The sequence below is a fragment of the Onychomys torridus genome, chromosome 13 (assembly GCF_903995425.1).
Source record: "Onychomys torridus chromosome 13, mOncTor1.1, whole genome shotgun sequence".
NCBI lineage: Eukaryota > Metazoa > Chordata > Mammalia > Rodentia > Cricetidae > Onychomys > Onychomys torridus.
Window position 1 is genome coordinate 14,797,992 of NC_050455.1, and position 23,228 is coordinate 14,821,219.

General features: G+C 43.7%; 1 protein-coding gene across 4 annotated transcripts in view; it reads left to right on the forward strand.

Annotated features, from left to right (window-relative positions):
* Fhod3 (formin homology 2 domain containing 3) overlaps positions 1-23,228 on the forward strand; it is a 429,128-nt gene that overhangs the window by 181,999 nt on the left and 223,901 nt on the right. For all 4 annotated transcript variants that reach the window (XM_036204945.1, XM_036204946.1, XM_036204947.1 and 1 more), the window contains exons 4-5: positions 1,623-1,690; positions 9,413-9,518. In XM_036204945.1, the coding sequence (XP_036060838.1) occupies positions 1,623-1,690; positions 9,413-9,518 (174 nt within the window). The remainder of the gene's footprint in view (positions 1-1,622; positions 1,691-9,412; positions 9,519-23,228) is intronic.

Sequence of the window (23,228 nt, forward strand, 5' to 3'; positions counted from 1 at the left end):
TCTTAACCACCGAACCATGTCTTTAGCCCCTTTACATTTGAATTTAATGAAACATTCACTATTAATAAAATTTGAATAAAAGTAAACATGTAAAAATACACAGGAAAAAACTCCAGCATTGCTTAGAAGAAATCAGAGACTCATTGCTGATTTTCAAAGATAAAGACCTAAGACCAATTAGTGAAGGGCCTGCTTTAAGAAACTAAAAATAGGAACTGGGGACATAGCTCAATGGGAGAGTGTTTGTCTAGCGTGCTGGAGACCTTGCACTCAATCCCTAGGGAAAAAAGTTCTGGTTGGCTATTTTACAGCAAACAATTATTTTTAAAAGTAGAAACTAGAAAAGAAAAAAGCAATTGAAACCTAAAGTAAACACGAAGAAGCCAGTAATCAATGGTCCAAACTGCAGAAAGGATAGGAAAGCCGAGGAAATTCATAGCTGTCTCATGGAAAGACTAACATGATTGCTGGGACTCTACCAGGCTGACAAGTCAAAAGGTGCTTAGACACAAATGATCAATATCAAAGCTAAAAGAGAGGCTGATAGAGCCAGTAAGAGGGGGACCAGGAGGATTACAAATATTTCCATGCCCATCAGATTATAACAATTGGTATGAACTAGATAGTTTCTTGAAAGATATCAATCACCAGAGTTCATTCAAGAAGCTAATGCTGATTAGCGCTTTATGATAGGCATTGAATAAATTAAGTTGCCACTTCCTTCCATGAAAATGTTTCAGCTTAACGCCACTTGTTTCCAAGTCTCTCATGGCCCATCGCTTTCAGAGTTGACATGCAAAACAGGTACATCCTGCTCAGGACCACAGCTCTAGTTACTAATTAAATCATTGTATTGCTCTAAGAGCAGAAATGTTATACTAAGAACATTGGAATTCATAACATGCAATTGTCTCAAATCTGGCCTGGAGCATTTCAAAAGGCCTTTGCTGGTGTTATGGGGCATGACACCATGCACAATGCGAACAGTTTATGTTATGTCTTCAGACCCAGGCTGCAGTAAAGTCATGGGACACAGCAGAGACAAGTGATGCCAGACACACCTTGAAATTCATTGCCTGTTTGATTATGAATCAAATTTTAGTTATTGTGTATTTAAAAACCTTTTATTGCTGGTGTGTGTGTGTGTGCATGCACTCCTCATTCAGTTACTTGACCCCATGAGGGGTTGTAAGCCACAGTCTAAGAGGTTAAGTGCTAAGTAACTTTATGTTCTGCTCCATCACACAAGTCCCTGATTTCTAAGTGATTTCATGTTCTAATCTATCACACAAGTTCCCAATTTAACACAAACTATTTCCTTGAAATTGATTGTATTTGGGCTGCATTGGTTTTCCTGAGGTAGTTGGCCACTGAGTGGAAATATCTACAAACCAGGAAACAATCTGTCAAACCCTAGAAACACACTTGTATTGAGGAGGAAGATGGGGTGAGGTAGCCTCTCCCTGGCACCTCTTACAGACCAGACCTGGATCTGACTCATTTTTCACACTGCTGAGGTTACCTGAGTCATTTTTCTGGTAGAATATATTATCCTTCATAATTTCTTACGTTTACGACATTCATTGAGTCAACTAAACTAATTGTCGTATTCTTTATTTCAGAAAAACTGTACAACTCCAGTGGCCGCGATCTAAGAAGGGCCCTTTTCTCGCTGAAGCAGATATTTCAGGTAAAAAGGAAAACCAAAAGCCAAAATACCACAGTCCTGTTTTTGCTCTGCTGGAGAACTAGATACATACAAGGTTATACCTGTGTTCATTACAAATAGGAAAGTCTGTTTAGATGACATTACAGGTCGGGGGCTGAAGAGATGGGTGAATGGGCCGTGTTTGCTGGGCAAGAACTAGAACAGTTTGGATCTCCAGCACCCAGTGGAAGGCTGAGTGGGCACGATGGCCTGCCAGGACTCCAAGTGCTCAGCAGGCAGAAACGGGATTCTAGGGAAATCTGCTTAACTGCTCTAGAAGAACTGGTGAGCTCTGGATTCAGGTGAAAGACCCTGCCTCAACATATAGGGTGGAGAGAAACTGAGGAAGACACTGTTGTCAATGTCTGGACTCCACATGCTTCTGCACATATGTGTTCGCACACATGGAAATACATGTACACATATCACACACACACAAGAAAATTAGATTAGAATTCCAGAGGAGAATATTTTATGTCAAATATTTCAAGTACAAAAGTAAAGACAACTTAATCAAATGTGTTTTTCCTATAGTCTAATTTTTAAAAAGAAAATATGAGTGTAACTAAAGACCTGTGTTCTGTTCCCTGACCTCCCCAACCCACCCCCTACAAGTCACCACCTGCTTCCCACACCCAGGTCTCTCTCTACCAATAGCTGCATTTAGTGTTCCTTGTGTGCATTCATGTTTCCATCCTAGTGGTAGATTGTCGCCAGGTTTTCTCCAGTCCTGCCTGGCCTCATGGTCCCACAGCTGCTTATAAAATAATCATTTAGAGGCTTAATATTATTTACAAACTGTATGGCCTATGGCAGCCCTCTTGCTAGCTAGCTCTTATAACTTAAATTAACCCATTTTTATTAATCTATGTTTTGCTACATGTTCCATGGCTTTATCAGTCTGCTGGCATGTTGCTCCTTGGGCAGCAGACTAGTGTCTCTCTAGACTCTGCCTTTCTCTTTCCTGTCTCTCTCCTTGGATTTCCCACCTGCCTCTAAGCTGCCTTGCCATAGGTCAAAGCAGCTTGTTTATTAACCAAGAGGAATAACATATATTCACAGCATACAGTAAGACATCCTCCAGCAGTAGATACCCATGATATATGACAGTCTTTGGTATTAACTTCACATATATGTTGTCACATTGCATACGCCCTACTTTGGTTTATTCATGGAGGGTGAATTGGTATAGGTGTGACTGTAGATCTGGCTGGGACTGTATTTTATCCAGTGGACATAAGGCATTCTGTTCATTCTTCTTTGGGTGGGTGGTTTGCTTAATTCCAGCTTGGGTATTGTAAAGCCCACTACTGTGGGTATGTTCCTTTGTGTACATGCAAGTCCCTCATCTCCAGTTTCATCTTATCACTCAGTACCAAGCCTCCCCTTCATCCCTATCCTGAGATAATCACAAGCGTGGTGAAAGGCTAGGTCACATTCCAGATACCCGAGAGACAACAGTGGGCAGAGTGAGGCTGTGGGTTTGTGAAGATAACCTTTGCACAGAGTCTGTCTGTCTAGGTTCACTAGTTTTCCACTTCCCTTCAATTCCCATTGTATCCTTTAAAAGATTTTCTTTGTCAATGATAATTTCAGCCAGAGTGAGCTTCTCCCTGTTAGGAAGGCGTAGGTAAAAAGGTGGGGCAAAAAATCCAACTCACCCACATCTTCTTACCTTCCTCTTTAAAACTTGTCCTTCTTCTGGAATGGGATTCTGCTCTCACTTCTTCCCGGAATGGGATCCATTTCCTGGTGGACATTTCTGAAGACATGTCCTCTGGTCTCCCACAGCCTGAGTTTGCTGTTGGAAACATGGTTCCTCTGTCATGTTATAATAAACTTGTATTCTCTTATCACATGGAGGATAGCCGGGAACTCTCATATAATACTAAGATTCTTATCCAAAGATCTCAGAAGCAAGTTAAAAGGTTGCTCAGAGCTTATCCAGAGTCAGGACAATACACATAAATAAGGATGGTAGTTGAAATGGATCCAGACACACTGAGAATGTTGGAATTGATAGACACATTCATAAGGATACAAAAAACTAACAATGATAGACAAGATGAATAGGCAGTGGATGCTGGTGGCCTAGCTACTTGGAAAAGGGCAAATTTTTAGAATCTCAAATTCTTCTTGCCTTTTCATATTGAGCTTTAATATTAAAAGAAGTCTCTTTTAAAAGAGGGAAGCCTTTGTAGGTAGTAAGGGACAACAGAATGCCACTGTTTTGTGGCCCCTAATGAATCCATTAATGAATTAATAATGCAATAAAAGTTTCTCACATGACAGAAACAAGGTACCATTAGATATTAGGTACCTTCTGTAGAAATATAAAGTATGATGTAGTCAAGCCAACAAATCAACCCTGGATTCAGACATGAATCCAACTACAGATGATTGAAGACACAGGCACATGTTAAACGATGTGCCAAATCCAGATTGTGGGCTACTCTAAAGGATGAGTGACTTCCTTCAACATGTAAGTAAGTTAACGAGGGTGGGGACATTTTCTTCCATTGATTAGTTAATAGAGGCTTCTGAGTTTTAGACCCATATAAATGAATTAACATATGTGGTGGATCTTACTTGGATCTTGTCCTGGTTTGAGCTCTGCGGTTGTCATAAAACATTCTAACTAAAAGTAACTTATGCAAGGAAAAGGTTTATTTAGCTTGCACTTTCAGGTCACAGGCCATCATTAAAGGAAGTCAGGGCTGGAACTTAAGACAGAAACCTGGATGTTAGAACTATGAAGGAATGCTGTTCACTGGCTTGATCTCTGGTTCATGTTTATCTAGCTTTCTTATATAGCTTGACATATCTCCCTAGGGATGGTGCTGCCCACAGTGGGCTTGGCCTTCCCATATCAATCACCATTCATGGCCACCTCTTACAGACATGGCCACAGGTCAGTCTGATCTGGGCAATTCTTTGAATGAGGTTCCCTCTTCCTAGGTAACACTAAGTGGTGTCAAACTGACAATAGTTGACCAAGACATCTTGTATAAATATGATGAAGAAGTTGGAAATTTAGACACTGACTGATTGATAGTTTTTTAACCTTAAAATATTTCTTATGAATACCCATTCTTAAAATTTCTATAGTTGGAAGCTATACAGAAATAATGTATTAACTGATGGACAGTCTGAGAATTGCTTCAGGTTGTATAGCAGGAGAATACAGAATGATGGGTAAAACAGGATTGCTGTGAGTTCATTCACACCCATGTTCATGAGACAGTGAGATTTTCCTAAATTGAAAAGTTAGAAAGAAAACCAAGGAAACTTTTTTCAGACTGGTTACATAGTCTTTGCACCAGGCTATTCCTTGGTGTGCATCCCTTGGGATTTTCCTGTTGATTCACGAATCGGTTTTTGAACAGGTAGGCTAGTGCTGTGTAGACAAGGAAGGTGCATGCTAGCAGGAGTTTTAAGTCTGATTTGAGGATCACACACACAATCACACTCAATAGCAGCCATGCTAGGGGTTAACTGGATCTGTCAGGCAGCATGTTGGGTATGGCTTAGGTGACTGATGCCTTGCATAGTTTTGGGTCTATATCTTCATCACTCTTGCATTTTCTAGGCATGGAGTTTCTTTAGAAACTCAGATTTTAAGAGCTTAAAAAATAGAGACATTGGTCATTTGTAATGAGTTAGTTATTCTTTGACTAATAGGCATTAGTAATAACAGCAATACCCAAGACAAAACAAAAACCAGCACTGATGAGATGGCTTAGGGGCAAGGGCACTTGTTGCCAAGCTTGAAACTCTGAATTAGATCCCAAAGACTCCGATGATGGGACACTCACAAGCTGTCCACTGACCTCTCCCTGCATGCTGCGTCACATGCTCCAACATGTGTTCATCTACATGCACACACAAAGTAAATGTAAAAGAAAAAATTAGTTAAGAAAAAACACAAGTTAGTGAATAGCTCTTACAGAAAATTCTGGAATGTGGCAGTAATCTCTTATCAGCTGGTGAGGACATTTTAATTTAGTAATAGTCTGACGCCAGTGTCTTAAGAACCTCAAGTTAGTGCCTATGTATTTCAGGATATGTATTTAAAATCTAGGACACTGCCAACTTGGAAGACTTTTCTCCACATTTATTATCCGCAAGTATCTGCTTCCTCAGTGCCTTATCTCTGTGGGTCCACGCATTTAAGCCAAGGGTCTGAGTTCTTCTCATGAACACCGTCTCGCCCGTCCAGTGTTTTTTTTTCCGAGTGACTTTGCCAGACACTCAGTTCTCTGCTATATTAATATTAGTGATTAGCTTGAGAGGTTTCTTGAGAGCTTGTTCACACTTTTTCACCATGAAGTCATGTGCGAACCTAGTTTTAGTTAGAGCAATAAACATTTGTTACATGCTTGGAAAACCCTCCTGACTAGACATGAGCTCATCTGCATGTCCAGTTTTCACATACGCTGCTGGAAAAGGGGATGGAGAGGGGGAGAAGTATTTTTTTTTTTTTTATATTCTTTTTACCTACCAGTGTAAAGTAATTTTCCAAAGACTCATGATACTGTCCCATTTTCTCTTTCTTCCCCAGCCATGATATCTCAAAGTCTGAGTTCACACAGCTGTTTTTCATTACGGGCAGCCTCGCTCCCCCCTGCCCCCTAGCTGGCGCTGACCCTGCCTCTCACTACCTCACTTCCCAGGGCCCTGCACCATGTCTGCCCACATTCAGCTCAAGACTCCCATCCATATAATTGAAAGATGTCATATAATAAAGAAAGGGGCTGATTGCATGTCGAGACGGGAGAACTGTGCCAGGTCACCTATTTTCTCTCTTGCTGATAAAACATGGTTGCCACTACTGTCTCGGCTGTCAGCCACTCTATTGTCTTTCTGTATTCCCATTGCTGGGGTTTGTTTGTGAAGTTTCTGCTCTGTTGTTATAACGAAGTATGGATGTTCCAGTGGTATCCCACCTGCATTGGCGACAAGGTACTGTCTAACCTAGGAGATTCCCCCATCTCAGTGGAAGAAAGAAAGCAGCAGTGGGAACATTTATTTTACAGGGATCCCCAAAATTTGGTTTGACAGCTACTGCCCAGGTTGAGGGCTGGCCAGACATAGTCCAGAGGTCCTGGCTAAGGGTGTTTGGTTTCCCAAGCCTGGGTCTCATTTCAGCAGTTCTGATGCACTGCTTCTGCAGAGAGTCCTGCTTCCTTGTCCTTTCAAAGCTCCCCGGATGGTCTTAACACTATGGTGAGGGTGGGCCTGGGAGGAAGGAAGCTTTGATACAGTTCTAGCTCTGTCAACCGCAGCTCCCTCTTTCTTGGTCAGGGGTATGGCCAGGCAGTTTGCAGGTCTAATGAGTTCCTGAGAGGCTCTCAGATGGGCTTCCAAGGGTCCCCCGTCCAGTTTGTCTGGAAAGCTCTCTTGAGCACCACTAGCTTAGCAGGCATCATTGAGAGGTTTAATATTATTTACAAACTGTATGGCCTATGGCAGCCCTTTTGCTTGCTAGCTAGCTCTTATATCTTAAATTAACCCATTTCTATTAATCTATGTTTTTTTTTCAGACATTGACAAAGCTTTATTCACAGAGAGACAAACATTAAATAAAACAATTTTGCAAATTTAATTTTTTTAGTCCAATTGGACATTGCTCATTTGTCATTTTCTTCCCCCAAACTCCACTTACAATAATTTCTCCTCCTCTCAAAAATTGGAGTCTTGGCTGGATCAATAACATATCACCAAGGTAGATGATATCACATATGATATCAGTAATAATCCAGTAATGCCTGTTCTCTGGTGTTTGGTTTGGAAAGGCAAGGCGCACCGGTATCAGCCAACAGTTCCAGTGATAGGCAATGGTGACAAGCAGGAGCCACAAGAGATAGATTTGATCTAGCAAAATAGAGCTGAAGTCATCCCAACAGCATCACACAAGCAATTCCAAGAAGTTTCCTTCTCAGTTTGACCAACCTGAGGCATTATCTTTATGAGTATATGTAGTGTGCTTATGTGTGTACATGTGCATGCAAATGCACAGAATGTGTGTGCACTAGTGTGTAGAGAGCAGAAACCAACACTGGGTGTCTTCCTCTGCCATTTCTCACCCAATTTTTCGGGCTATGGCCTCACAGTTCATCTATTGGCTAGAGAGGCTAGATAGCAAGCTTTGGGGATTCATCCTCAGTTGCTAGGATTATACACACACTGCCAATACTAGCTTTAACAGGGATGCTAATGATCCAAATTCAGATTCTCATGCTTGCATGGTAGACACTTTATAGACTGAGACATCTCCCCAACACTGATACTTTGGAGATAAGCAGTTTGTGGTAAGAACTTCTGTTAAATATTCAATACTGTCTGTCTTGAGTAGATGGCACCATGCTGTACAAAAGGAAGCAAAATGATAGTATCACTTTTCCCCAAAGTGGACAGTGTCCTTTTGGCCTTTTGATGAGACTGAGTCTATTCCAGGGGGGTAACTTCACTGTTTGGATTCAGGAAAGCAGAATCCTGGAAAATTTAGATGTGTCATTGCTAAGGTCTTCCTGAAGCAAAGGATTTTTTTTGGTACTCAGTAATTAAGGCCTGCCCATGGCAAGTAGGAGAAAGGGCTTCACTATGCCAAAGAAAGTTGGTTCTGAATGGGAGAAGGGAAGAGCCAATCCATTGAGCCAACCTTAATCTATGTTTTGCAACGTGTTCCATGTCTCTCTCCTTGGATTTCCCACCTGCCTCTAAGCTGCCTTGCCATAGATCAAAGCAGCTTGTTTATTAACTAATGGGAACAACATATATTCACAGGGCATAGAAAGACTTCTCCCAGCAGTAGATACCCATCATATATGACAGTCTTTGGTGTTAACTTCACATATATGTTGTCACATTGCATATGCCCTACTTTGGTTTATTCATGGAGGGTGAATTGCCTCTCTAAGTCCTGCCTTCTGCTGGCCAAGGGAGCCCTTTGGACGGCTAGCTGGCAGCTGCAGGTGACTGGCTGCTTCTGCACTCAGCTTCCTTCTTGCTGCAAGGGGAAGCCATGCAAGGCAAGAAACAGAGGAGGGGCTCCTTAGCTTGACAGGCAGCATTCACAAGCCTCTTATTGAAACTCCCGTCCCTGGGATATCTACTGGGACAGGAGTGTATTTTTCTTGACAGGTTGCATGGTTACTGGATGCTTCCTGTAGTAAAAAGCCATGGAAGCTTCACGCTGCCAGCACACTGGGTCCTGTGGGGGCCTGGGGCCTGGGGGATCTTGGAGAATGAAAAGCAGAGTGCTCTAAAGCTTCCGGACACACAAGGGATTCATTGGCTTCATCTTTATTAGATTGCTCAGAAGGCAATAATTGGGCTTTGGCAAATGACAGTGTGAAGGACTGGTTGTAAAATTCCTTTGGCAAGAGTTAGGTACTCACTCATGTGTTCATGTGCTCTCTCTCTCTCTCCTCCACCCCCCCCCCAAAAAAAAAAGAAAAAAAAAATCTCATGCACAAAAAAATTCAAAACAAGACAAAAATTCAGAGGTGGGGAGAATCTGGGAGGAAATACATGATCTGAAAAAAATTCAAATAAAAAAATTAAAAGGGCTGCATGTGCCATTTGAATAGAGCAGAATTTCCTCAAGGGTCATTTTATTTATTTTTTCTCTTACTGATAAAGCATGATTAGTAAGAAATTAAACAATTATTTCATGTCATTTCTTCCTTTCCTTCCTGCCAGGATGACAAGGATTTGGTGCATGAGTTTGTCATGGCTGAAGGTCTGACCTGTTTGATCAAGGTGGGAGCTGAGGCAGACCAGAACTATCAGAACTACATCCTCAGGGGTGAGTCCTAAGCAGCCTTGCTGTGGCAGAGGCCAGGGAGTCTCTCAGGAGCCCACAGGCTGGGAGCTTTGCAAGAAATCTGCAATAAGAGGAAAGACTCAACAGTTTGTCAACTCCCAGTAGTAACTGGTGTTGGGGTGGACTCAGTTCCTTCCAGGTTGCTAAGAACAAAGAATGGATGATATGCTTTTTTTCAATAAACCCCTTTACACTGTTTGTAGAACTCTTGATTTTAGCCCAAAGCTACCCAAAACTAAAACCTGATTTATTTCTAGGTTTTAAAAAATATCTGTTTTTTGTTTTGTTTTAACTTGAGTTGTCCCCTGTGGGGCTCTTGTCAAAATGCACATTTCTCACTATGCCTTCTTGTTTCTGATTAATAGGCCTCAGGTGGGCCTGGGAACTTGCCTTGTAAGGAAGGAGTGACTCTAATTGCTGCCTTATAATCTTGTGTGCAAATTGGTGCATGGGTGGCTTTGAAATTGCTGCCACTATTCAGAGTTAATGGTCTCTTATGATGGTGGTGATTTGTGCCCCTCTGCCAAAAAAAAAAAAAAAAAAAAAATTCTTGTTTTCCCCCAAACCTCTGGGCCAAGCAGGTGGGGCAGAAACAATTATATTTACCTTCAAAAGGAGACATTTCATATAAGTCAATATTATCTCCAGTTTATAGTAGGGAATAAGCAAGACTCAAAGAAGTCAGTGCTTGTGCTGAAGGAAGTCACTGGCCTGGCCCAGCCAAGATGGTTCTGGGTTCTCCTGTCCCTTCATTGTGAGTAACTGTGACCCCACAAACTGCATGGTGATGTTCATTTTTCAAAAAGCCACAAACATCTTTTAGTTTTCCCTTGGATGAAGGGAACGTACATGAGATGTGTGGTTTAATATCAGATGCCCGTGGTTAGAGCCGACTCAGGCGGCAGCTGGGCCACACCCCTGAGAACGCTTCCTTGTGTCCTGTGTTATCATCTAGCTCATGCTCATCCAGCTTTCCTGACCCATCTGGCTACTGAAAAAACCACACAGCGGAAGGAACCAGGGAAAGCTCCCAGGGATCCCCGAATTCACTTTCAAGTCAGTGTTCATTGTCGGGGTTTACTTTGATAAATGCCACATGTGTAGCAGAGGAAGCCTTCCTTAGCCTTGCTCCCAGTTTATGACTGGCTGTGGGGATGGCAGGTTGGCTCCTGCCACCTTCCATCTTTCCTTGGGCTCATGACAGATTTGAGTCAGTTGTCAGAAAGGATGCCTGACTGTTGAGATGCATGGCTTCTGTCCTTCATATAATTACATCATTTACATGGAAATTGTGATGGTGTGTATAGACACACAGAACTCAAACTGCATGTTGTATGGAATGCAAAGGTGGTAGGCATCTCTGTGTCAGAAGGGACAAGTCCTGCCTGGACCCTTGTTCTTGTGTTTCTACTCAGACTAGGGGAAAGCAGAGAAACGGGGTAGGGGGAAGTGTACTTCTACTGGTTTGTTCCCCGCTCCTAAGTTAGAAAGTTGTAAGTTAGATGACACAGGAAATATACCCCCAAAGGTCTCATTATGAATAATGAGTCTAAACTGACTCTATCTATATGTGTTACTGTTTCAAGTATTCATCATTTAATTTTACAAAAAACAAAGCAGAACAAAAATCCAACACATAAGGAAAGCTATGTTCCATCCTTACTGCCACTGTCTGTCCTTCCCATTTTACTTTCCTACAGTGCCCACTTGCTGGAGACCAGAAGATTGCCAGGCATTCCATGGAGAGTGAGTACTTGCTCACCCATGCCACTCAAGTCACTTCCCAGTATCTTGTTTTCCCTAGAAGGGCCTATCTTCTTTGCCTGCCCTGTGTCCACCAAGTCTCAAGAGATTGGCCAGAAGCAGGGAACTGTGCTCACTCAGCAATGCACTGTGATGCATCTAGCTGGAACCCGTGCCAGGAAAAGTACCTTTTGGGAGTATATAAATGACAGATTTCTTGGGGTGTGACTTTTTTGTTTTTATACAAGGAAGCTATCATTTTTCCTAACCCACATGTTGAGTTACTCCTCTGTGTCTTCAACAAAATTCTTGTGAACACTTTTTGTTTGACATTGCAGCCTGCTGCCAGACACTCACAGTCAAGAATAAGCTTCCAGTTGCTTCTGTTTGCCCAGCCATGTTTAAACCCTATTCCATTGGACTGGGAATGGAGGAGGGGCAGAGGGAGACCAGGAGAAAGAGGCCTGCAGAATTTCTATGTTATGTAATTGCTTTCTGGTGAAAGTACATCAGACCACGCAGGGCCACACGGAGCACCCCAGGGATCTGTCGGGCAGCGGCAGGAATGGGGACTGTGGTCAAGCCTCTTCATTGCAGTTCTGAGGGAAGGAACAGATGAAGTAAAGTAGGCGTGCCTGTAGGTGTGACCGTTAGCCTTCACTGAGAACGTGAGTGGGTTTAGAACCACCTAGGGAACATGCCTCTGGAGCTTACCTGAGGAGAGAAGACCCACTCTGACTGTGGGTGGCCCTGTCCTATGGGCTGGGCTCCTAGATGACATGGAAAGAAGAAAGCAGGCTCACCATCAGCATTTCTTTCTGCTTCTTGACTGGATTCAGTGTGTCCAGGTGCCTCACATTCCTGCTGTCATACCTAGAGACACGCTTGCTGTCACACTGTCCACGCTACAATGGCCTGTAACCTCCAACGCTAAGCCACAGTAAACTCTTTCCTGACCTGCTTTGTTGGGTGTTCCCTCACAGCAGTGAGAACAGTAACCAACAGGGCGGGGCTACTCACAATTACCTCAGCAGGCTTTGAACCCCCACCCCACCCTATACCCCACCCCCGTCCCTGGGAATGTCACAGCTTGTGGAAGGTGATGGGCTCCTTAGCAAGGGGAACTGACTGGCTTCAAAACCAGGCCAAACAGCATTTAGGAAGCAACCCTACCAATGGTAAGGCGGTTCCAGACCAGCTTATCCTGTGTGAAGTTGTTACCTCTGGAGTCACTCATTCCTGGGTGAAGTTACCTCTGGAGTCACTCAGGAGCTCAGCCTGATGAGGCCACATGTGGCCCCCACAGGCCTGAAGGAGCAGCATGTGGAGAAGTCAGCATTTGTCTATATCTGCTTTTAGATCACTCTAATTATCCATAAAGAAATTTAATGTGATCATTCCTACTCAGCCCTGTTCGCCTATGGTGGTGGTGGTGGCAGTAGTGTGTGTGTGTGTGTGTGTGTGTGTGTGTGTGTGTGTGTGTGTGTGTGTGTGTGTGTGTGTGCGCGCGCATTTTAAGCTTTATGTGTTTTGCCTGCATGTGTCTATGTACCACATGTGTACCTGGTGCCCACAGGGAGCTAGAAGAGTGTGTTGAAACCTCTGAGTCTGGAGTTATAGATGGTTGTGAGCCACAGTGTGGGTGCTGGGAATTGTGCCTGGGTCCTCCAAAAGGGCAGCAAATGCCCTTAACCACTGAGCCACCTCTCCAGCCCCATGCCTGAGTTGTTTTTACATGGAGGCGCAGGCATTGGTTCTGTTCCATTGAAAGTCTATTGGCTGAGAGGTAAAGACAGGTTCGAGTTACAGGCAGCCAAGCGCTCTCCACAAATGTGAGCAGGCTGCTGAGAAGAGGTCTTAGCTGTGCAACACGGAGAAATAATATTTATCTGAGTTATTATTCTTGGATGGTTACAGCTAATGATCTACAGTTTTTCAGGATAGCCAGTATTTAATATAAATGTACCATGGAATTTTATACCTCACAATTATGCTTATGGAAGGAGGACCTCGAGTGGTGTATTCCTGGGAACTAAACTTTCCACAAACATTACCCAGCTTTGCTATGGGCCACGTGCCACATGAGGAAACCGAGGTTGAACCTGCCTAAAGCAGATGCCTAGCGCCTTCTGGACACTGTATTCCATGTTCAGAAATTATACATCCATGATAGACTTTAGAGGAAAAAGAGCAAGATGTGGTAAAAATCATAGGCCATCTGTATATTCTGGTGGAACTCCAAGAGAAGCCTCCTTGATTGGCAGGTTTCATGCAAAGAATTTTTTTTTTTCCTGAGGCAGGGTCTCACTCAGCAGCTCTGGCTGGTCTAGAACTTACTGTGTACATCAGGCTGACCTCACACTCACTCACAGAGCTCCACTTGTCTTTGCTTCCTGAGTGCTGGTATCAAAGGCATGCAACATCATGCCTGGCTCATGGGAAGAAATCCGTGTGATCATTTTGCTGAAAGCCAATCTTTATTGGTCACAAGCACATATGGCATAGTCCTTATCAGAGCTATGTCGTAAAACTTCTGTGGCCCCATCCTTTCATTCTATAAGAAAAATGCAGATATTTTACCCCCATAGTATTTTTAAAGAGATGTTGTAAACACTGTCAGCATTTCAAAATGCAGGGATTTGATGTTTAAAAGTCCAAGATTTAATGACTGAATTTGAAAAATGTGTTTTCTATATGCGGTGGAATTTGATTCAGCCATAAAGAAAAAATAAAATGGTGTCATTCATAGTAGAATAGATGGAATCAAAGATTCTTCTGTTATGTGCCAGTAAGGCAGACACGACAAATGTCTTGTGCTTTTTCTCACATATAGCATCTAGATTTCTATATCTATGTATGTGTGTATATACATGTGCACACACATGTATTTATGTCTATAACATGGAATGGAAGGGAGACTGTGGGAGAAGAAAAGTTCTAAGAGAGGGTAAGAGGGAGAAATGGAGAAGTCGGGGAGAAAGACAATATATGGCATGTTTTCTTTCATATGCAGAATCTAGATGGAACTGTGTATGTGAAAGTGTAATGGGGACCGTTTGTCTAGAAGGAGAAGGCTTGTTGGGAGGAGGTGGGGGATGGGGGAAGTCATTTTAGGAGGGGGAAGAGTTGAGAGACAGTACAAGTCATAAGTATGAGCCAAGTACAGTGACATATATGAACATATCATGACTAAGCCCGTTGTTTTATGTTAAAATATTTTAAATTTTGAGTTAAAATTTTTAATTCAAAGGGGAAAAAAGGGTTCATGCTTGCTTTTTTTAAAAACTAGAGCTAGCCTTACCTATATTCTACCATAGGAAAAAGAATTCCTAAGTGGCATGCCCACGAGGGGATTCTCTTGGAGGATGGGGTGTGGCTGGATGTACTTGTCAGCTTCTCCAGCAGCAGAAGCAGAAATCCCTGAGCATAGAGGATGGACAATGGACTTGATGGCTATATGTCAAGGCATTGGTATCTACATAAAAGTTCTCTACCCCAGAAAAACACCCAAGTTTGTATCTTAGTGCTTCAGGTCAGAGGAGGCAAACAGGAAGTGGGGTTCAGGTATCAGAGGAGTGGGCAGAGGGCACCCCAAAGTGACCATCAGGTGAAGGAATGGAAGCAGAGGCATATTGCAGCTTTGTTTCTGAGCCCAGGTGAGGCTGTGTCTTCTGATTTTTCCACTGGCCAGTGGGCCTGACTCCTCCTCTCCTCTTGCCCTGTCCTGATCACTCTGCTGGGCTGGGTACTACTCTTGCTGAGTAGGCTTTCTGTGCCTGGTCTAGACTTCAGAGACATCATGGTGGCTGCATCCCTGTCCTAGTATGGATGACATCACTGCATACTTGTGCCCTGTGGTGCCACCCTGTGGTACCACCCCGCCCCCATGTGAAGCTGGGGTCAAGATGGAGTTCTTCCTTGCTTGATGTCATTCTTCTTGTTGAGTGGGTGTGGTGGTGGAGGACTCTTCCCAATAGGGAATCATGCCAGCTGGCTCAAATTGGCAGTCCATGCAGGCAAGTAGGGCCTGCAGTTCATTTCTACTTTAAATTAAAAAAAAAAAACAAAAAACAAAAAACTCTAAGTAAAAAGAAAAAAGTGAACATTGATAAATTAGATTTGATATGAAACACTGAGTTTAAGCCAGCATTGGGCCTTCAATGAGCATGGCCACAGTTAGAGAAGGAAGTGGCCACTCCCTGTAACCCAGGCATGTGGCTCTGCCTTCTCTATGCCCTGGCTTCTATATGATCTGCCACTCCTGGAGCTCTTCACTTCATTTTGCTGCCTCTTTGCCCCTCTGACTAATGACATCATAGTCTGTGAAGTGAGAATTACAGTCTAAAGTAGAGGAACCCAGTTCTGTTACAGAAGTTATGACATCACTAGAAGAGCCCAGCTCTGTTATACAAAAGTTATGACATCATCGCTAAAAGAGCCCAGCTCCATTAGAAATGTTATGACGTCATCACTACTTCTTTCAAGTATAGGCTGCAGCCTCCCTGACTTCCCAGCCCCCCTTACCCCCTCCATCTTCTCCAGCTATTTTCAAGATGTTCAAAGCTCAGCACTCCAATGTGCCTCTTCCCCACCAAGGCCTGCCATGAATCTGTAAGGGTAGAAGGCTTTCACTAAAAAAAAAAACAAAACTCAGCAACTTACAGTCAGAGCAGTGCAGCTTGGGAAGTAGGGAGGGAAGGAGGAGAGCCATTGAGGAACTGGAGTGTGTTGACACGTGGTTCTGTTTGGAAACTGGCTACATTGCCTGAGCCTGAGTTGGCTAACAAGTTTTCATCTCAGTTCTAAATCTTGTGCCCCACATACAAGTAAGTCTTCCTCATTGACCAAGTCCTTTCTAAGATGAGAATGTTGGCTGTGTGGTCTGTCCCAAGATAACCACATCTAAAAAGATAGCTGTAGGGCTGGAGAGATGGCTTAGACATTAAGAGCACTGGCTACTCCTCCAGAGGACAGGGATTCAATATCCAGTACCCACATGGTAGCCCACGACTGTCCATAACACCCTCTTCTAGCCTCTGTAGCACTGCACACACATGGTGCACAGGCACACATGCAGGCTAAAACACCCATACACATACAGTAATAATAAATTAAAACTAAAAACAGAAACTGCCTATAAAAATAATAGCCAGGCAGTGGTGGCGCACGCCTGTAATCCCAGCACTCGGGAGGCAGAGGCAGGTGAATCTCTGTGAGTTCAAGGCCAGCCTGGTCAGAGCTAGTCCAGGACAGGCTCCAAAGCTACAGAGAAACCCTGTGAAAAACAAAAACAAAACAAAACAAAACAAAACAAAAGACAGCCACAAAAATTGGAATGATGTAGATGTTTTTCTTTAACTGTAAGTTGCCTTTATGGCTTCTTGTTTTACTGAGTAAGTAGTGAAAATTGAATATTTTGAACTACAGCTCCCATATAAAGGCCAAACAGGCTGTATTCACACCCTGTGCTTGCTTCGTGTGACTTTGATAAAAATGGATTTGTTCTTACATTCATTGCCAGCCATGTTCCTGGAAGAGTGTGGCTTAAAAATGTGGCTTGGGGATACCCATAGACAGTTGTCATGGTGTTGTGCATCTCTTAGACCTCAGCACAATTGTCTCTTTAAACTTTAGCTCCTTCTTGTGCAAAGAATAAACCTGGTGTTATGGCATCTAAAGGGCATGTAGAAAGCCCATCTGAAGGACTCAATGGCAGCTATAACCTTTATTGTCAGTGCTAACCAGCGATCTCACTGTAGGGATTATATATTTTGGGCTGAATGTGTCCATCAAGATATGCTGAGATTGTAACCTCACACCTCAGGGTGGGTCTGGACTTAGAAACTGGGACCTTAAAGAGGTAGTTGAGTACAAATGAGATTATTAGACACTAACCCAATATGGCTCTGATGCCTGTGATTCCTGTGATAAGAGAAACCGAGGCCACAGACCTGTATGGAAGAAAGACCATCTTCTACAAGCCAAAGAGAAGAGAGCTCAGAAGAAACCCACCTAGCTGAACCTGGATGAGATCTTGGGCTTCCTGCCTACAATGACTTGGAAGAGATGAGTTTTTGTTGCTTCAATCTCCCAGTCTGTAATATTGGTTATGGGAGCCCATACAAATGTACCGATTTTTATACAGAATCCTCTGGAAGTCATTAGGTATTTTCCAAGGCAAAGTTACCAGGGATGGAGCTGTCAGACCAGAGGGCATGAACATTTCCGTATTGTTTTAGACTGAATAGTTTATTTGAGGCTTAATGGTCTCATCAGTCTTTGTCATCCAGGTGATTTGGGGATAATTTCTTTTTAACCAATGAATTTTACAGTCATTAAAAATAGTTGGCAGCACTGTTTAGGGAGGTTTAGGTGGTGCAGCCTTGCTAGAGGAAATAAGCCATTGGGGGCGGGCTTTGAGATTAGATAGCCTCGGTTGGGGATTTAGCTCAGTGGTAGAGCACTTGCCTAGTGAGCACAAGACCCTGGGTTCGATCCTCAGCTCAAAAAAAAAAAAAAAAAAAAAAAAAAAGAGATTAGATAGCCTGACCTTACTTCCAGTCGGCTCTTCCTAATTCACACTTTGAGTGGAGGTATGATCTATCAGCTTCCTGCTCCTGCAGCCAAGCCTTCCACTTGCCAACATCTCTCTGGCCCACCATGATGAACTCATCCTGCTAGAACTGTAAGCCAGAATAAACTACCTCTTTCTTAAGCTGCTTCTAGGCATGGTGTTTCATCAAAGCAGCAGAAAAGTCACTAAAATATGTAGTTATGGCTAAATATTAAACAACTCTTTTCTGTGCTCATCACATGCCCTTTTTGAGTGTGTGCTGGGGATCGAACCTAAGCCTGGTACATGCTGAATCAGTGCCCCGCCATTGAACTACACCTCACCCTTGCAAGTAGGTTATTTATAGCACTCCCAATGCATCCTATGTAGAACCATCTCTCCAGAAATTCAAGCTGGCTTCCAGACAAAAATAAATACATAAAAATAAAATGAAATTCTTTACAACCTCATGTCATCAAGTCCCTAAGTGTTTTACTTGAAGAATGGCTGCTAGAAGGCTCTGTGTTCATCCTTTTATCTCCTGTGAAAGGGAAGAAAGAGAAACATAGATTTCTGGCTCTTTGTATATAAGGTGTGGAATTGTCCACAGGCAAATCTCATTATAGTATATCCACCAGGAGTTTTTTCCTTTTTACACAAAGCTAAGCTGTGTCTCGGTACCCTGTTCTTTCCTCAGTCAGTGGGCTTTTCTGGAGGAGCTGTTGGCTAGATATCTCCCAAAGCACAGTCATTGCCCACTCGTCTATTTATTACTTGGTCCTGCATGCAGTCTTCTTTTTATACAGCTTTGAATTACAAACCCAGGCTTATGATTGAACAGCATGTCTGAGGCAGAATTTAATCTATTTTCTTGGCTGGGATTTGCTAGGAAGGCAGTTGGTATGCTCATGGATTCCTTCATCTTGGGGTTTGCAGTGCTCTCAATGGACAGGCCTGCTTCCCAACTCCACTTTGTTCTTGACATTGAGTCGTTCCTTGCCATAGATGTCCCATAGCTCAGAATATTTTCTGACACCCGTGACCTGTGGGCTGTCCATGTTCTGGGTCTCTAACCCCAGAACACCACATTCCAAACCTGAACCAAGCATTGTCATAGCCAGTGGGCCTCTGCCAACACCTCTCTGTGCCATTTCCACAAAGAACTCCATCATCCATCATGTTCAAGGAAGCCATCTGAGGGGCCTGCTAAACCTACTCTCTCACTTACTTGTAACAATGAGCCACCAAATTAGGTTTGTTTGCCTCTCCTGCCCTTTCAAATCACTCTGTCTCTTCATTCATCGCTGTGGTTTCCTTCCTCACCCCCTTTCCCACCTTCTGCCACTCCCTAACAGACCTCTGTGTTTTCAGTCCTATCCATCTCTGGGCCCTTTTGCACCCTGTGTCAAAGCTCAACTTCCTGCATCATTGATCTGCTCTGCTCAGTCCTCCACCCCATCTTCAACTGCTCTTTTCTTCCATGCAGGAAGAGCCCACCAGAACGATGCCCTAGTGTGCCTGTCTGGGCCATCATGGATGAATGCCTGCTGCTCCGGGGGGGGGGGGGTTCTGTGCTCTGCTCTACCTTGTGAGTGGGTTGTTCATCCTCTTTATGGGTTCATACATTAGCAACCTCATTCTGCTCATCCTTCAGGTGGAGCTCATGTTTATAAAAATCCCCAGAAGACCATCTTGGACCTCAATATTTTGGTCTTGATCTTGACACTTACTGACAAATACTTGGTGAAAATGTGGTGGACGACTGTCCCTAGGCTAATTCCCTACATCTGACTTGACTGTGTATCCATTTCCATCCTTGTTCTGTGGGGCACATTTTAGGGGCTCAGTGAAAGTTGACTGAATGAGGACAAAGGTGGATGACATTACTATTCTCGAGGAAGCTACTGACTGGCATAGTGACTAGAGAGATCCATAATTCCCTAAGCTGAAAAGTTGGCCCAGAAGATACAGGTCTCATTTCTTAGAAAATCTATAGCTCAAGTTGATTTACTTTTGTTCCTTAGCAAAAAGTGCAAAATGATTAAAAGTCTTTGCTGATATATTTGCTGGATCAGTAGTTCAGGATGGTGCATATCTTGATTTTGTATGTCATGATTTTGCTAGGTGAGATGCATGGATGTGGGCTTTATTCTATAGTCTGTTTTATATGAGGGACAGTTATTTTCCTACTTCTGAAACAGGGGACAGGTTCTTTGGTGACAGAATGATATACAGCAGCAGCCTTTGTAGCCCTGGCACTAGCAGCTTCCTTAGGGTCTCATAGATGTTTGACAGGCAGTTGGTAAAAACATTGAATGCATGAGCCATGTTCAAGGTCCATCTTGGATTGTCCAGTGGTCAGTGAGTGAGTGTGACTAAGTGTAAGCCTTATACTAAGAGCTTCATGTGCACAGCAAGAAGGTGTGAAACTGGGGCATTGGGTGTATGCTGAAGGGCCGACCACCTTAGGGTTTTGGAAGGTTTTCCTTTGAGTCAGTTTTCAGAATCCTCATTTCGTCTCTCGCTTCCTTTCTGTCTCTTCTCCCCCTATCATCTTCAAATGAGACTTTGCCAAGGCCATCCTCACTCTCTTCTGGGAAGAGTTCACACAAGGAGCACAGGGCTCTGGTACTTCTCAACTGCACAGACATTTCTGTCACTAGGACCCCCAACTCTTGTATATCTGCTCCTGTACTTCCCAGGTAACCCCATTCCTGGGACTGGCTTTGAGCCTACCAGGATTTAATCAGGGGATGAGTTTAGATGTAGTTAGCTAAGTAAGTGGTTGTTTTTGGAAAAAAGGACAATTTTTTTTTTTTTTTTTTTTTTTTTTTTTTTTTTTTTGCTTTTAAAGATGGATTAGAAGCAATAAGTGGAAGTTACAGGAAAGTGGGTTTTTGACGGCAGACGAGCCCCAAGAGTTGGAAAATTCAGTTCTTTCTCCTGCCAACACAAACTGATCTGTGGTGCCATTCTGGAGCAGTCTGTGAGGATTCTGAAGCCACATCCAGCATCAGCAGGAAAGAGCGCCATGGCTGATTAGTGACGTCTGTCAGCAGCTCTCGGCAGGGAGGGCACAGGAGTGCTGTGGAGCCTATTTGGAGATTAGAGGCTAGGAGGCAGTTTCAGAAGGGCTGCTGAGTTGATTTCAAACAGGTGTGTGGCAATTAAAATTTCCTAGTCACAGGACTCACTACTTTGCCTTGGAAACACTCCAGCTGAGACCACGTGACCTGTCAGGTCTGTGAAACTCTGGGCCTGCTGCCACTGGCTAACCTTTGTGAATTCCTTCAATCTCCAAGGTTCTAAGTAAAATAGGAAAGGCTGAAAGGAGGAAACAAAGCTGTTTGCATCCTCTTCCTTAGGCTATGTCTCTGTTGCTATAGGATCCTTAGACTGCTTCCGAGCAATTATTATCCCACCTCAGCTCCCAATAAAGCCAGCTGTGTTCATGACATGTATAGCCCATCCATACCATGGGCAAGGCAGATGGACTACCACCCTTTGTCATCAAAATGGTTGCTTGCACAGAATCTTTTCAAAGGATTCAGAAATTTGAAGGATTGACAAAGCAAATGTGGTTTCTATTCATGGAATCATACATCCGTGGTGAATATGGTAGGCATCCTGCCTTCCAGAACCTAAGGGCCGAGACCCAGGAGAGCTCTCCAGAATACCATGGGATCTGAGTTTATTGGTTAAGTCAAGACAGGACTAGAGAGATGGTTGATACTCATGAGAAGAGAGTTTCAGCCAAGACTATCCTGGAGGTGGGGGGCTTCCTTAATTTTACTGGTGGTATCCAGCCACATTCCCAATGTTGCCCAAAGAGTTTCTGTCTAGTGTATGCCTTAATGGCTCTAATAAGCAGGATTCTTTAGAGGGATACAACTGACATAATGAGGAGATTTATATTATAAGGGGTGGGGTAGGGTCTTACAGGTAATCTGACAGTCAGTGCCTGTGTAATGGAGAGGTAGATAACCAGGTGCCCAACACAATGAGTGCGCCGGGGGTGGGGGGTGTTTCTAGAGAATTGCTGGATATTTGAGTTCATGTTGAAAGACCAGAGAAGCTATAGCCTGAGGTCAATGGGCAGCAGCAGGGGCGGGTGTAGTCAGTCACTTGTAAACTACCAAGCTATCTTTACCCAACTTCATTTTTCATTCAGACAGCAGATACTTTGCAAGGTGCTGAATCTATCCAGGATGGGTCCTCTTCTCCTAGTTAAATGCTAGTTACTCACACAGGCATGTTTCATCAACCCTATGCATGAAGACTGTTAATCTAAGACAAGCCGTCACATGACCCTCAACCTGCCTTTTTAGATTTTTCTCTCTTTCTTTAGCTCTTCCATTTCTTTTCTTTATTTTGTCCTCCCCCCTCCCGCCCCCCCCCCCACCTTCCTCCCAGCCCCTCCCCTCCATTCCCATCTCCTCCAGGGCCAAGACTCCCCTGGGGATTAATTTAAACCTGGTGGATTCAGTCCAGGCAGGTCCAGTTCCCTACTTCCAGGTTGAGCAAAGTGTCCCTGTGTAAGCCCAAGGTTCCAAACAGCCAGCTCATGCACTAAGGACAGGTCCTGGTCCCACAGCCTGGATGCCTCCCAAGCAGTTCAAGCTATTCAATTGTCTCACTTATCCAGAGGGCCTGATCCAGCTGGGGGCTCCACAGCCTTTGGCTCATAATTCATGTGCTTCCATTTGTTTGGCTATTTGTCCCTGTGCTTTTTTCAGTCTTGGTCTCAACAATTCATGCTCTTACAGTCCCTCCTCTTTCTGGACAATTGGACACCTGGAGCTCCACCTGGGGCCTGGCTGAGGATCTCTGCATCCACTTCCATCGGTTATTGGATGAGAGTTCCAACACGACCGTTAGGGTGTTTGGCCATCTGATCACCAGACTAGGTCAGATCAGGCTTTCTCTCAACCATTGCCAGCAGTCTACAGAGGATGTATCATTGTGGATTTCTGGGGACCTCTCCAGCACTCTGCCTATTCCTGTTCTCATGTGGTCTTCATTTATCATGGTCTGTTATTCCTTGTTCTCCCTTTCTGTTCTTGATCCAGCTGGGATCTCCTGCTCCCCTAAGCTTTCTTTCCCTCAAATCTTGCCCTTCATTACTCCCACTGTCATCCGGGTTGTTCATGTAGATCTCATCCATTTTTCTGTCATTGGGTGATCCCTATGTCTTTCCTTGGGTCCTGTTTTCTAGGTAGCCTCCCTGGAGTTGTGTAGCAGTCTAGTCATCTTTGTTTTACATCCAGTATCCTCCTATGTGTGAGTACATACCATGTTTGTTCTTCTGAGTCTGGGTTACCTCACTCAGGATGATTTTTTCTAGATCCATCCATTTGCCTGCAAACCTCATGATGTCATTGTTTTTCTCTGCTGAG